Source organism: Gnatocerus cornutus, chromosome 10, assembly GCF_029298725.1.
Source record: "Gnatocerus cornutus isolate USDA-ARS CGAHR chromosome 10, icGnaCorn1.1, whole genome shotgun sequence".
In the NCBI taxonomy this organism is placed as follows: domain Eukaryota; kingdom Metazoa; phylum Arthropoda; class Insecta; order Coleoptera; family Tenebrionidae; genus Gnatocerus; species Gnatocerus cornutus.
In genome coordinates, this window is record NC_142242.1 from 778,471 (window position 1) to 792,922 (window position 14,452).

General features: G+C 35.8%; 2 protein-coding genes across 3 annotated transcripts; one reads left to right on the plus strand and one right to left on the minus strand.

Annotated features, from left to right (window-relative positions):
- Positions 1–295: 295 nt before the first annotated feature.
- LOC148166938 (uncharacterized) lies at positions 296–7,909 on the minus strand. 2 transcript variants are annotated; one of them, XM_088047876.1, is made up of 6 exons: positions 7,669–7,909; positions 2,275–2,413; positions 1,263–2,223; positions 686–1,218; positions 505–637; positions 296–455 (listed from the first exon to the last, which is right to left on the minus strand). In XM_088047876.1, the coding sequence occupies exons 2-6, from the start codon at positions 2,408–2,410 to the stop codon at positions 392–394; spliced, it is 1,827 nt and encodes a 608-aa protein (XP_087904002.1). In that variant the 5' UTR covers positions 2,411–2,413; positions 7,669–7,909; the 3' UTR covers positions 296–391. The 2 variants fall into 2 exon arrangements, with proteins under 2 accessions (XP_087904002.1, XP_087904003.1); XM_088047877.1 differs by lacking the exon at positions 7,669–7,909 and adding an exon at positions 2,487–2,574.
- A 994-nt stretch (positions 7,910–8,903) lies between these two features.
- On the plus strand, positions 8,904–14,050 carry LOC148166939 (uncharacterized). The gene is made up of 15 exons (XM_088047765.1): positions 8,904–9,261; positions 9,311–9,546; positions 9,592–9,710; positions 9,759–10,035; positions 10,081–10,194; positions 10,242–10,489; positions 10,536–10,965; positions 11,361–11,420; positions 11,467–11,549; positions 11,600–11,688; positions 11,741–12,052; positions 12,099–12,222; positions 12,271–12,804; positions 12,850–13,563; positions 13,615–14,050. The coding sequence occupies exons 1-15, from the start codon at positions 9,058–9,060 to the stop codon at positions 13,788–13,790; spliced, it is 3,720 nt and encodes a 1,239-aa protein (XP_087903891.1). The 5' UTR covers positions 8,904–9,057; the 3' UTR covers positions 13,791–14,050.
- The last annotated feature ends 402 nt before the right edge of the window (positions 14,051–14,452 follow it).

Consider the following 14,452-nt stretch of genomic DNA (forward strand, 5'->3'; position numbering starts at 1 on the left):
TCGATAAACAAACAAATAAATAATTGCATAACTTTAAGTGTCAATGTCATTTAGTGCTCGCCACCTGTCAGACTTTTTGCATTCCGTAACACGCCACGTATTTAAATGCGTGGTCGCCAATATATATCATGCACCAAAGATATGCAATACATAATAATGATCTTCTCAGAATTACCTCTGTCGAAATATTGCGGTTTATGAAAGTCAACATGCTAACGGATTTTGTAACTTCCAGGAACACGTTCAAATTGTCGTTCAATTATTACAATTAACGCGTTTAAAGAAAACCCACAAATATCTTTCATTATTTTATTACAAAATTATAAAATACAGTATCACAAAACCCAAGTAAATGCAACAGATTAGTTACGAATACATCAGTTCTTTATATTTATGGCGAAGTGTTTTCATAAGTACTGGACTGAAGATTTGTACAAGATTTTGCTTTGGTGGATCTGCAATGAATACCCTTAGACCTAAACCCGCAAATTCTGTGAAACTTACAAAGACTTCGATTTATTCCTCCTGCAAATATGTAACGCAATCGGTCCGTTTTTCACAGTTTTGAAGAGAAGAACGGCGTCAGCGTGAGAAATGTCGTGACATACTTGTCCATTCACGGCCAAAATTTCGTCTCCTATGGGAAAAACTCGTCATTTGTTTTCTCAATTTACTTAGTACTTACCAGCTTTGAGACGTCCGTCTTCTGCTGCTTGTCCGTTAGCCAGAATAGTTTTGACGAAGATGCCGAGAGCGCCTTTAGGGGAGTCTCGACCTCCGACAATGGTGAATCCTAGAGATTTTTTTCCAGGACCCTTTTCTAGGATAACGGTATGGAAAGTGCAGATGGTTGACCGCGGTCTTCGTGGTAATGTACAAAAATTCGTGGTAGAATCAGACTTAGGACTAGAAGGAAATGCCGATTCGTTACTTCTGTTGCTTCCGGTGGCTGCGCGTCGGAGGACTTTATTATAGCTACTATGGCTAGAACTGTTTTTCTGGAAGTAATGGTGTCTTTTATACAAAGGGCTGGCGTCGGAAGGTCGGTCAAAATCAACAAAACTTTCTTTCATTGCTTTTTCGTGTTTTCGCGACACTAAAAGATCGACTCGAAGTGAAGAAGTACACAACGATTGTTTTGCTTCTGCCATGTTGAGACCAGAGATGTCGCGACCGTTGATGCTGATAATTTCGTCGCCAACCGACAAATTCACTTGCCTGGAACAAAATGTTAGAGAGATTCAAACAGTTTGATGTTGTACCTAGCAGCTACTCCATCGGGGACTATGTGGGCTATGAGAAAGCCATGACAGACTTGCCTACTTTTCGTCAAAAATATGCCCAACTCTTCGTCAGCTGTCCGTTTTATGAGCCGCACCAATGTTGTGGTTTTATTTATTAAAATTTCGTCTTTTTCTTGTTGGTAACTGTGGAACATCTCGCGTCTATCAAGGGAGAGTGCTCTTTGAGGGTGACTCCTTTTGACTTCTTCGATCTTAAAAGTGTCGTTATCACCGGAGGACAATCCTGAATCGTTCACGAGGATCCCACTGTCGGAATCTTCATGATCTACTAGCAGCAACCGATCTTCTTCGTCATCAAGAATGTTCCTCTCTGGTTCATGACAAAGCGACTCGTGCGTCTTCTGGAACTCCGTCAATCCCGGTAAAGCTCCATAAGAAAAACTCCTGAGTTTAGTCCGGAGGTTCTTTTTCTTCCGCGGGTTCTTGACACGTGGAGACTCGGCAAGAGGACTTGGATTCTTGTATAACTTATTTAGGAACTTGTTGGTTGACGACTGGAGATATTTCTCCGACATCGCTCGAAGTTTGGCAGTGAAACAAGATCTACGCGAAAGACTATCATATTGACTATCACTAGAACCTAGAAGTTCCAAGTCTAAACTTTGACTGTCACTAGTTTGAGCGTAATCATCACTACATTTCGACACTGAACTACACGAAGGCACATCCACGACAGTTGAGGCAGTGGAATTTGAACGAAAACACGAAAGTCTTGTATGTTTGACTCGATCCAACAAAGGATTCCGTTTTTCGCGACAGTGACTACTGTCGGAAACAGTAGTTGGTTTGACACTACGCGGTTGTGACTTGTAACGTCTTCGATCTGATTTTTCCACTATTATAACACTGTCTTCTACGTTGTAGAAGTTCGTGTCGTTCTTGTTGTTTTGTCGTCGAGCCCACACCGCTGGAGACATTTCTACAAGAAAAAACAATGTTGTTTGGGTACTGGATAAAAGACGAGTCTTACCAAGTCGTGATCTCCGCTTGACATGTTTTGGTGGTGTCAATATCTCTAAATTAGTTGTTTGTTCGGATTCTGGCGTGCGCAAGGGTGACAGACTGAGGAGTCTAGGGGCTTCGCCCTGTTTACGAAACCACTTCATTTGCTATAACAAAAAACCATACAGTTTTATCGAACTGGTTTAGCAATAGAATCTAACCGAGATTGAAACTTGTTACCTTTAAAGTTTTCTTTTCGTTAAGAAACGTCAGAGGACAAGTTCGTACGTTCTATGAATTCTGAAATTACTGTAGCCTTGAAATAACTTGCTTTCTGCTACAATCGAAGAATATGTACATAAAGAGTGCTAGCAACTTCTAAAATCATGCAAAACTGGAGTGGCGGTCTTTAAGATTTAATGAGAAACGTTATCACGTGAGTTACCCATGTGAGACCACAACATTCCAATCAGTTAATTATTCTTAATTCTGCGTATCGACAGTTTTCCTTTGAAAGTAAAATATCAAGGCGATTTTTAAAGGACTACGCATTATACAACTCCGTCAAGGAAGTGATGTTCTTGAACGACATGATGGATGTCCAACAACTCTGGACGTGCGCTGGTTAAAAGCCTAGTCATTTACTTAAGTAGGTGCGATTTTATTTAGGTTACACGATTTGCAATAACATATACGTCTATTAAATTTTAAATGGTTAAGTGGTGAAAGCAAGAAAGTGCCTGAAGATGGTGGTCGAAGGTCAAGGTGTCAAGCCTCAAAATTAGGTGTCACAGGTTCAGAAATGTGCTACTGTTTATCAGTACAATAATAAACCAGAACAGAATGCTTTCTTAAGTACTGGACTAATCAGAAATGGTAATAAAATTTTCCAGTAATTTAACGGTTCGTTTCGCAATAAACCCTGACTGTTTTTTTTATTATCTAACTTAAACGAATTTTGAAGTTAACTTTGATGGATTCTTACATAACTCCGTGTCAGTTAGAAAACTGCAAGGTGATTGCAGCTCTTCTCAAATCCCGCTTTCTCTCACTTATTGTCTTTTTTACTAGAGGCCAAACGTGTGTGGTAATTTGATAAGTGCCTCGATATTTGAAAAAGCCACGTTTTGGTGTTGCATTTTACAATGAAGTTGTGCCTCGTAAAGTTCCCAGGTACTATAAAATGATATCAAGAATCGTTATAATGGTTGAGTTTGGTCTTTTCCATTTTTTCTTTGTTTGAACAATCACTTTATCACACAGTTTAGTTAGAACAAAGGTTGGACGAGATAATAGCTTTTGTTTACTTAAATATTGAAACAGACTTACACCATCTACACACATTTTAAATATAGCCAAGCCATGGCCATTAAACTACGTCCTTATGACTAGTTTTTGTACCACCTACAGTTGAAGATACGTATCATTATCATTACGAGATAGGGAATGACCGTAAGAAAAACCTATCAGACAAGTGAAGATGTTACATAACGACACGCATTCCTGCGCACTTTTGACTTTCAATTTCAGCAAATATGTCGATATTTTACAGAACGTGCAATTACACAATACACAATACGAGTGTTTGGATAAAAAAGCAAACATTAAACCTTAAATGCACTACTAAACGTTGTTTTAACGGTTGAGATTAGATTTGTGACCAAAACTATAAAATGGAAATGTTTTTCTTGACTTCCTGTTGTGCATTTTATTTCCACGATTATGAATAACAGATTTTTGCAATGAGAGAATCAAACCATACAACACCGAGTCATCATTTCAACTAGTCATCACGGTTGAATCAGCAATATTGATGAAGTATTTGGAAAAAAATCACAAAAGAGCCGCGTTGTAATCTCAACAAAAGGATAATGAGGAAAAATAAACACCTGAGGTTAGTAAATAACAAGTGTAAGAAAGATGTAATTTGTATTAATTAAGTTTATTTGTTATTAATTATTATGTAGCAACAACATTCCTGCATACTAATATGATTGTTTCATTTGAATAATTCTGTGCAATTATATGGAAGATGAGTGAGGTAAAACCGCAACATTCAGTTACAAGAGCCCAAAAACGAAGTGACGGAATTTATTGTTATTATGTGAAGATACGAATCAGAATATTTCGTGGCTCGTTGAAAGACGTTTCGAACAATAAGCGATGATTTGTGTTAATTGATCGAGGTATAAATTTTCACACCGAGTTCTGCTTATAAGCGAATGGTGAACTGACATTAAATTATAAGTTGGCCACAACAGCATTTGTTGTGTAATATTTTCTCAATGTAGAAAGTACACTGGAATTTCAATTACGCAATATAAAATAATTAATCATGAGAAACGTATGTGATTCCATAATTTCAAATAATTGATCTATACCGAATGCGGATGTTTTATCAATCAGAACGGGTTTTTCGTCTTCCTCAGGTATTTCCGATGATGCTGCCAACTGCCACGCACCAATTCGAAAAATTTACCAAACGGCCAGTTATCACAAGAATGCTGCACCGTTAATAATTTTGAATGAACAATAATAGCGTAACGCAATTACTACAAGTCACTTGACTTACCCAAGTAATTAAAATGTTACAGGTGTGGCCTTTTCACGGTTCACAGCATTCAAATCTGCGATTCGAGTAAATTTCAATGATCGAATCCGATGGTGACAATGACCCAATTAATCAATTCAGCGTGACATTTCTACTTTTTATAATTAAGGAACGCGAAAATCTAAATGATTCATGAAATTCTGCAGAATAGCTATGATAAAACGCGCTGAAATGTGTGGCACAGGCTATAACTACATTCCATCAATAATCGCCTCGAGATACGAAAGCGAAATTTCCAACATTCATGTAATGCAATCTGAAGACAAATTATGCTTTCAGCACCGGCAAATCATTAAAAAATTACAGCACACGTGAAGAAACGAGTCCGAATTCTGACGAAAACACGTGAATCATTGTGTGACATAATAAAGATTCCTAATTTTACGTCATTCCTATTTTCAATTTTTACCAATTTATTGAAATTCAGATTTTCAACTTCCTCCAACATTTTATAACTTTGAACTTCACTTTCGCAGAGCAAAAAATGGATGAAAGTCTCCCAAAAAACTGTCAAAGAATTTATTAGTAAACAAATCTGAAGTCTGTTATTATACGTGGGCAAAAAGTGGCTCTAATTATACGTTTTGGAATAAAATCGTATGTTGGAAATTAACAAACTCGTTTTTTTACATTAGAGAGTAACAGTACTTTTTTTGAACGACAAATCGACGAATTTGTAATATTTTTACATGCACTGGTTCTGGTGGTATCGACTTTCTAGTATTTATTTCTGATCCACTTTTTCTATAATTGTTATATCCGAATTTCGTTCCCACATAAAAATGTGGAAATATTTACCTGCCAATGAATAAAAATAGTTTGTTACCCCGAAATTACTCATTACTCCGCGAAGGTTAAAAGTGTGACTGGAAACACTGCATTGTTATTGTATTAAAATAAAAATATTATGAATAATGTTTGTTTGCAAAATTTTTTCGTTTGTAACATATGCAAATATATTATGTATTTATAGAAGCCCACACCTTAATTCAACTTTATGTAGTGTCAGTGAAAATGAAGAAAAAAAAATCGCTGGTATATTCAACACTCAAGGTTCTAACAACTTCCATATCGAAGTATTAACAGCCTTTTATAGCGGAATTTTAATAAATCGATAGACTCGTTTAAATTTCAGCTACCGGAATTCTACCTGGCAATTATAGCGGTCCAAGTTTGATGGAAAAAGAACTAGCTATATTTTAATCACTGACAACATGTAGCATCACAGTAATGATGCTGATCCTGCCTCAACCATTGCAACCTTGACGAGATTTACATTTTTGACCCCTGTGAAAACCTTCACCTTTTTCCAAAAGCGCGACATTTGCAAAAAATTACGATACTCTTCAATCTTCTTAATTTTTATTTATGTTTACGAAGGTATTAATTACTCGTCAATGTAAAATGATGTAATGTAAAAGACTGTGTGGAAATGTTGAATATATAATAAACACGTTTTTATGTTTTTTACCATAAAGGTAAAATGTTCAAAGCGACCTGAAAACATAAATTCCACTTTCCTGAACGAGCACGAATGATTTTTCCGAAATTTTGCAGCGGTGCTTGAAGTTTTTTACTGTTCTTTGTTGATGCAAATTGTAATTTATAAAGTACGAGTCGATATATTATAGACAATGCACAATAGCATAATCTTCGCTTCCGTATCGAAAGAGAAAATACAGAGCAGATTTGAAAAGAAAAAGAATGCAAGAACCGCAAGCTCGGATGTAAAAACTAGATGATGAGCTCTATCGCTTTCACGTTTGAATTTTTCAGTATTTAAGTCTGAGTCTTTATATGACCACAATGACATGACCGACGGTCATCTTTGTCATGTCCGCATCAGTGGACTCTGAAGACTACTCGTTCATAACTACAAACCTGTGAAATCGGACAAAACCTTTGCAAGGAGTTCATCATTCGACGACATTTCCACAACCAATCGATTAATAAATCGATTCCGTTAACTAAAGATTGACGTTTTTTCAAGCATTAAGTGCGATTTTTATTGCCGTTCGTAATAAAGCTAAATATTTGCATCACGGTTCGCTTAACCAAAAAATTGGATCGTGTTAACGAACTACGTTGCATTTTGGAATTCATAGATGTTATTGTACGGTTTAATTAATAATGAATGACCTTGTTCGTGGTCGTTTTAGAAAACAATGTGATCATTGATGGGCTGATATCGAAAATTTACATACTTTCTGTTCGACGAAAGCTTTTTCCTATGACATCCTGTCATTATTTCATAGTTTGAAGCACCGGGATAATTAATTATATATGAGAAATATCAATACAGTAATGATGTCTTTGCGCTTAAATAACAAAGGTTCCAAGTGAATTTCTCAGCTATTGTATCGTTAAAAGCACAGTTTAAATTAAACTAACAAAGATTCCGTTTTCTCATAGGCACATGCTTTCAAACCTCTTAAATAATTATTATGTAATTATTGAACTTAGAAAGAAGGAGCCACTTTTAGATCCAGTTTTTTAATCGTGCGTAATTTCCTGCGATTCGCTTTCACATTTTGTATCCAATCGAAAAAATCAAAGTCACTTCCGTGTTATTAGATTTATTTATCGTTTTTATTGTTTGACCTTACCTGCTAATCAAAGCTTAATTTGTCAATATTTTCATAAAACTTACGCGCTGAACAACTAAATTACTTCATTAATTTACGCACACGAATGTAAATTTGTTCCATTTAATTTTAATTGATTAAATCACAGATCTAAGATAACAATGACACAATTACCACTAATTAAAACCTAATATAAATATTCTTGGCCAAACATAACAGAACTTACCTTTGCCGTAATCCGGTTCTCTCAAAACCAATGCAGTTTAAATCACATTTTTTCTCGCACATATGACTTAAGTCAAAGGTGCGCGACTAGAAACAAAAAAATCTTGACATATCAAACCCACTCAGCGGCTTCAGCTTTGACTTTCCTATCGCCACTGCTTGACGAATACTGATCATACCATACCATCGTACTCTACTCAACCATACAATAGCACCCAACACGCTTGGATGTGGTAGCCTTTCCAGTCAGAGAACCACTTCTTTATCAAACTTCGCTATTAATTCGCTGGGTTGATGCATAAATCAGACAACTGCGAGAGCGCTACGACTTGTTATATTTATTGTTTTCATTTGTAATTTATATTATTGATGGGTAAGGTACATTAGAGCACAAGTATGGAAGAGCGAAATTCAGTGGCTACCAAAAGCTGCGGGTCTCTACTCCTAAACATACCGTCGTATTATGAGCTGCCTAACAGCACACTAATACAGTGAAACTTCTCCAAACGGACACCTCTCTTAAGCGGACAGTTTTGAACTTACCTATTTCGGTGAACTATAAAAATTCAGATTTGTTCTTGCTTACTTTGCCTCATTCATACAAGACCAATAGTTTTCTAGGAAACTCCCGATTCGCATAATAATACTAATGTTTCCTGTTTTTAATGATTTTAAATTTGAATTTGAATTTGAATTTTTTTAATTAAATCACATTTCTGTTTTTTCAATGTTTTATTGTTTATGTTTAATGACTTACACAAAAAGGATTTATGCAATGCTTGTTTTTTCATTAATCTTTAATTGTTGAATATAAATTATTGGTTTAAAGAAGTTTCGCTTTATTTATGAAGTACATACAGATTTTTATTATAAAAACGTTTTTGAAAATTTGTATCCTCTCTTTTAAGCGGACAAAATCTTGACCCCCATTGGTGTTCGCTTAAGGGAAATTCCACTGTATGTGTCTTCTTTATTGTCACATTCAATGTCACGGTTTGATTGGTTTATTTTTAAAATATGAATGAAATTAAGTGGATGAACCTAAGAAATCCGAAGAATCGGAACTAATTTGAAGGACTGGAAGTACCTAAAAATCACTTTGTTCAGTTTATTGTTTTTTTAAGACGCATTTTTATCAAATGGAATAGCGCGCCACTTTTTGAACGCGGGACAGTCAGGCAACCAATAATACACGCAAGTTTGTTTTTCTTTTAGGGAATTAATTTTGTCGTTTTAGTGACTTGGTCTCCATGGTGTCGTTTGACATTTGACAATATCTCCATTTTCCAAATCCAAATCAGATGCTGGCTATTTTTGTGCCGTGACCATAGTTTGCCATAACAGCGAAAATTGGATAGTGAAACGTTTGTTTTCAAGTAAATAATTAACAATGAATAGTGACCCGCTTGAGTATATCATGGTGAAGCAAACTTGTCGCTTTTTCGCTTACAAGTTTGAAATGGGTTCAAATCAAACATCTCCAGACGCATCAAATATTTATTCACTGGAATTTTTGAAAGCTCTGTATGACCGGCCCAAGGAAAACATCAATAGGATTATTAAAGCCAACTTGGCGGACAACGAAATTGAGAATGTAGTTGATAATTCTAAAATTAACCTTAATCTAAACTTGGTGGTTTTAGGGTGAAGTTGAAGTTAAAGTTGAGAATGAAGGGAAGTACAACCTTGCTGAGAAGAAGACATTTTTGGAGTTTTTTAAGAAAGTTGTTGAAATGAAGTCACAACCTGCCAAGCAGTGGACAGATCTTCAACATTATTTGTGTTTTGTGTATAGATATTGCATGACCAGTGATCCTCATCCTGAGCAAGAAATATTATCACCTTATTTTATTGCAGACATGAGAAGCATTGTGTGCAGGTATGTCATGTGATGTTATAACAACAATACATAATATTTCCACAGTTTAATGGAAGAAGACCAAATCCAACTTTGCCTTAGACTATTTTCTCTTGTTAGAGAGTACACAATATTTGCTCAGAAGCAGCACCAAAAAATTGGAAGTATTGAATCAGCCATTGAAAGTAATTACTCCAATTTCAAACCTATCAAAACTCCATCTAAATTTTCAGGTTTGTTTTACTACTATGAAGCCTTCTTGTCTGCTACTAAGAACATATGTAAAATATTCCCAGAGTTGGAAAAACTCCTCATCAACACTTACAAATTAGGTTGGCTGGATTTCAACACCTCAATATTCATGTATTACTTTTATGAAACTCCTTACGTTCAAAATATTGTGAGTGAGTTCGAGCAAATGAAAGACAACGTCTCTATTAAAGCGGCAGGAATCTACACTGTTTTAACCGAGTTACATAAACTCTGGAGATCTCAAATGTTAGGAATCAGGTGAGATTCAACCTCCTAAAACCACCTCTAAGTTTGTGTTTTCAGTACCTTCATAGCTAGTAAGTTAGGAGCTAAATTCAAGGGTTTGGACAACAAAATGATGTCTTCTCATAAGCGCATCCTATCTAAAAATTTCTGGATTGATCGCTCGTCAGACGAGTACGTTTTTGTGTTTGTTTGTTCTTAAAATAATTGGGATATTACAGGAAAAATCTCCAAGATATGCGTTTATTTGATTGCCAGTTGTTTACGTTAGTAGGAAACAAGAATATAACAATGCCTGATCCAACTTTGGACGACTCAGGACAGTGCATTTGTGAAGATTGTCTAATACTAACTTACAAGGCAATACTAGAATATAACCAAAACAAGGTGGCTTCAGAGTGTATGAAGGTTTCTTGCAGGTTCTGCAGACAGCAAGTTGATCTAGACCATTTCCAACAACACATAAATGGTAATACTATCGTCTTCTCTGAACTATCTCTAGGTTAAACTTCTAGGCCGCGCTCTCGCAGAATTAGAAGGCAACAACTGCATAAACCTATCTAAAATCATATCTGACAACATGGACATAGTCAAACTGGGAATGTCCAATTCCAATTCAAAAAACTCCAGGAAAAGCAAAAATGACTCTCAATGCTCAGTTATTCCAAACCAAAAGTCTTCTAAACGCCACGAAAACGGAGACATTCCCAAAAATCCGAGTCCGAAACTTGCGAATGAACCACCGATTTTTAAGAACGACATGGACGATGATATTGATGTGACCAGATTAGGGTTTCCGGATCTCGAAGTGACGAAAATGTCCAGAAAAACCTTTTGCAATTTCCTCAAGTACAGGAATTCTCTTCCGAGGTCGGATCGAGACAAAGAGAAGAAGTGCGAACGGAATGGGAAAGGAGCAGACAAACCCGCAGTAGTCTCAAACACGTAAGTCGAATTTTGTTAGGCGGCTTTTAATTTTTCCAAGATTGGCAGCTCTGAGTACTGTCAAAAGGATAGGTTTTCGATTTAACGTTAAGCTGGTCGTGTAATCCATCAAATTTCCATTCACAGTTGGGTTTGAAAAAAAAAATGAAACTAACTTTACCGCTGCAGTTTTGACGTATTACAACCAAATATTTGATAAATTTTTTAAGAAACCGTCATACGCTAATAATTTAATGAATCATGATATCAGACATATTTCTCCGCTTATAACAGTTGTTTTTTAACCGAGTTCATTTATAATAGATGAACCTGCCATAAATCACTTTTGGTTGTCCGTTTTTTTATTTAACAATGAATACGTTGGATTATATAAGACTATTATATAATATTTTCAGTGTTAAGCAAGTGCCACCAAAACCCGACGAAAATAAGAGCGTCGACGCTAAAAATTCCAAGTAAGTCTTTTTTATGTATTTTTCCGAAACTAAAAGCAATTTCCAGGGGTACTAACACATCAAATAAAAATTCCGGTGTGACTTTTCCGTGCGGGCACAGTTGTAAACTCGAGGAAGAATTGAAATCAGGTAATTGAAAAGAATTTTGGTAGTAATCCGCTCATACTTTTTTGTGTTAGAATTCAAAAAAGCTTATCAGGATACTTGCGATCATCACAAAGAATCAAAGAAGTGCGACTGCACTTTTTGTGAAGTGTTCGGGACTACGGTAATTCGTAAATAAGTTAGTTTTTCGTGTGTACAAAATGACATCTTTCCAGACTTCGCACGTACATAAAGCGAATGAAACACGTAATAGGTTGAGAATTAGGCTAAATCAGAGGAATGAAAATGGAAATAGTGTTGCAAAAGCAAGTAAAACTAATCAGAGTGCCACTAAGAATATTGCGGAGTCTCCGGCTGTCGTTCCCAAGCACAATCTTAGTGAAATGACTACTCCTACTGAAGATTCCAATCCATTGATGAACGATATTCATGGACTATTGAACTTTATTGAAGGGAACACCAACATGGATAAATTTGCTCTGGCTGAGAAGAAGGCAGCGAAGAAGGCGAGACAAAGACATAAAAAAGTGAGTGTAAATAAGAAGAAGTACAAATCTGATTATATCATTCTAGGAACAAGAAAGATTAAAAATCGAAGAGGAAGAAAGGAAGCGCGAGGAGGAAGAAAAACGAAAAGCTGAAGAGAGACTTAGAAACGAAGAACTGGCAAGACAACTAGCTCAGAAAGCTTCTAAAAGTAAAATGAACACAATGTGATTAATCGTGCGTTAACTGATTGTTTCAGACTCGAAAAAAGAAAATAAAAAGAAGAAACAAAAATTGAAGAATCAAGAGAGTCGTCCCGAATTAGTGGAAGAAACAATTCCTGCCATGGTAACCATTAAACGAGTCGCTCAGAATGATGCGACTTCACCAACGGTTACAATAACTCTCAAGGGTTCAACTCCTGATCAAGACAAACTTTTATACACTCTAGTTAATGGCCACGATGGTAATAATGCTCAATTAGCCGAGAATAAGAAAAATAAGAAGAACAAAGTTGAACCTGTTACCAAGACTGTTAATTTAGAAGTAAATGCAGCTACAAACCAGAAAAAGAAAAAGAACAAAAACGACAAACCCAATCAACCGACAAATGTTGTTACGAAAGAATTACGTGTGACGTTAGCAGTAGATTCAGTCAATACCAGTGATAGTAAAAAGAATAAACAAACGAAACAGGGAGAAGTTAAAGCAAGTGTGAAAAAACCCGAGATTTGTAAGAAGGAGAAAACTAAAGAGAATGATATTAATATTCCAATGTTAAAACTGCCACCAGGTAATAATTTTTTTGTCGAAACCTTTCGTAATTAGTATGTTTTAGGAATAACAATAACAAAAGTCGACGGTCCAATGACTGATAGGAATTACAAAGCCATGAACATTGAAAGTCCTCCTTATAATTCCAATATTCCCGTTAGTAAATCAGGTGTAATCGTCGTAGATACCGAGAAACTAATCAAACAGTCGAGTGTAACAACAAACGGGACCAACGCCGTTGCTAGCAAAAAGAGCAGAAAAAAACGAAATAAGAAACAGAAAGAACAACAAAACAACGCTCCAACGGTGCAAGCGAAGCCGTCAATGGTGACGTTAAAAAATCCCATTTTTCAGAACATGCAAAATGGACGACCGGAAGCTGAAATAATGCCAGATTTAAGCGGCGGTCAGTGCCAACAAGCTGCCATTTTTAAAAACGAAAATGGGATGGTTACTATAAGAAGTTCAAGGTTACAACAAAGTTTAAACAGTGGCTCTCCAATGCCAACTTTACTACCGGATTTGAAGCCGGTTCTGGGGCCGGAAGTTCCTAGCAGTTACATGTCGACGGGTAACTTCCCGGAATTTTCGAGAATATCTCCTTTTAATGCTCAAGAAATTCTTTCCGGATTACCCGGTATTGAGATAACGAAAGTTGACAAAAACGCGACAAAAAGTGATTTGGACAACAAGAAATCTTGTCACACAGCTGAAGTTTCGATAATCCCAGCTAATAATTCTGACAAATTTAATTTTGATAAAGATGACTTGCATTATGGTAGTAAATAAATCGTTTTTACTAAATTATTTTTATTTCTTCGTTTTTTAGATAACGTTTTTACTCCAAAAGATATTCTTGACGACATGGATGCGGATGAACGGGAACTGGAAGCTTTCAAACGGTTCTGCCAACAATCTGTACCTCCTAAGCGCAAGGAAAAAGTTGCTCATCTCAATGTGAAAGATATTGTTTTAAAAAAGAAAAATGACAAAGTTTCCGCTTAGTCAACACTTCAGATTTAGTTCAAGATCTAATCTTGAAGATTTACCTTTGGTATCTGAGGCTGGAGTCTCCAAATTGGAACTGGACAAATGCCACTTTTAATTTACTTTTTTATTGCTTCTTTAATGCACTAGTGACTATCGCTAGAAACACTTACAGTTTACGCGATGTTGTCCAGATCTAATCTGATTGTTTATTAGTAAACAAATGTGATTTAGTTTTTTCACAAAATTTACATGTTTTTTTATTGCCAATAAAATAAATGTCAAATTTGAGGTTTTCATTAGAACCTTAAACGACCACCATCCAAAAATTTTTAATCAAAAGTGTCACATTAATACGGTAAAAAATAGCGTACGGTATAATTCCATCTAATTTATATTAATTGCAGACAGCGTACACCGGTTTGGAATTTTTTATAGAAAAATAGTTGATATTTATATTCCAGTTAATTACACATCGTGGAATCTTTGAATAATTAACTGAGTGCGATTTCATTGTCTCGCACAATTTTTCCATTCACGTTCTTCGGAACATTTCTACTCTTTTTGATTAGATTATATAGTTCCTTGTCTTGTTTACCTTTTACAGTCCACACTAAAACACAAAGTCGCAAGTTAAAAAAATTTATCCGTCCAATTACCTCCTAAAAACAATAGATTTT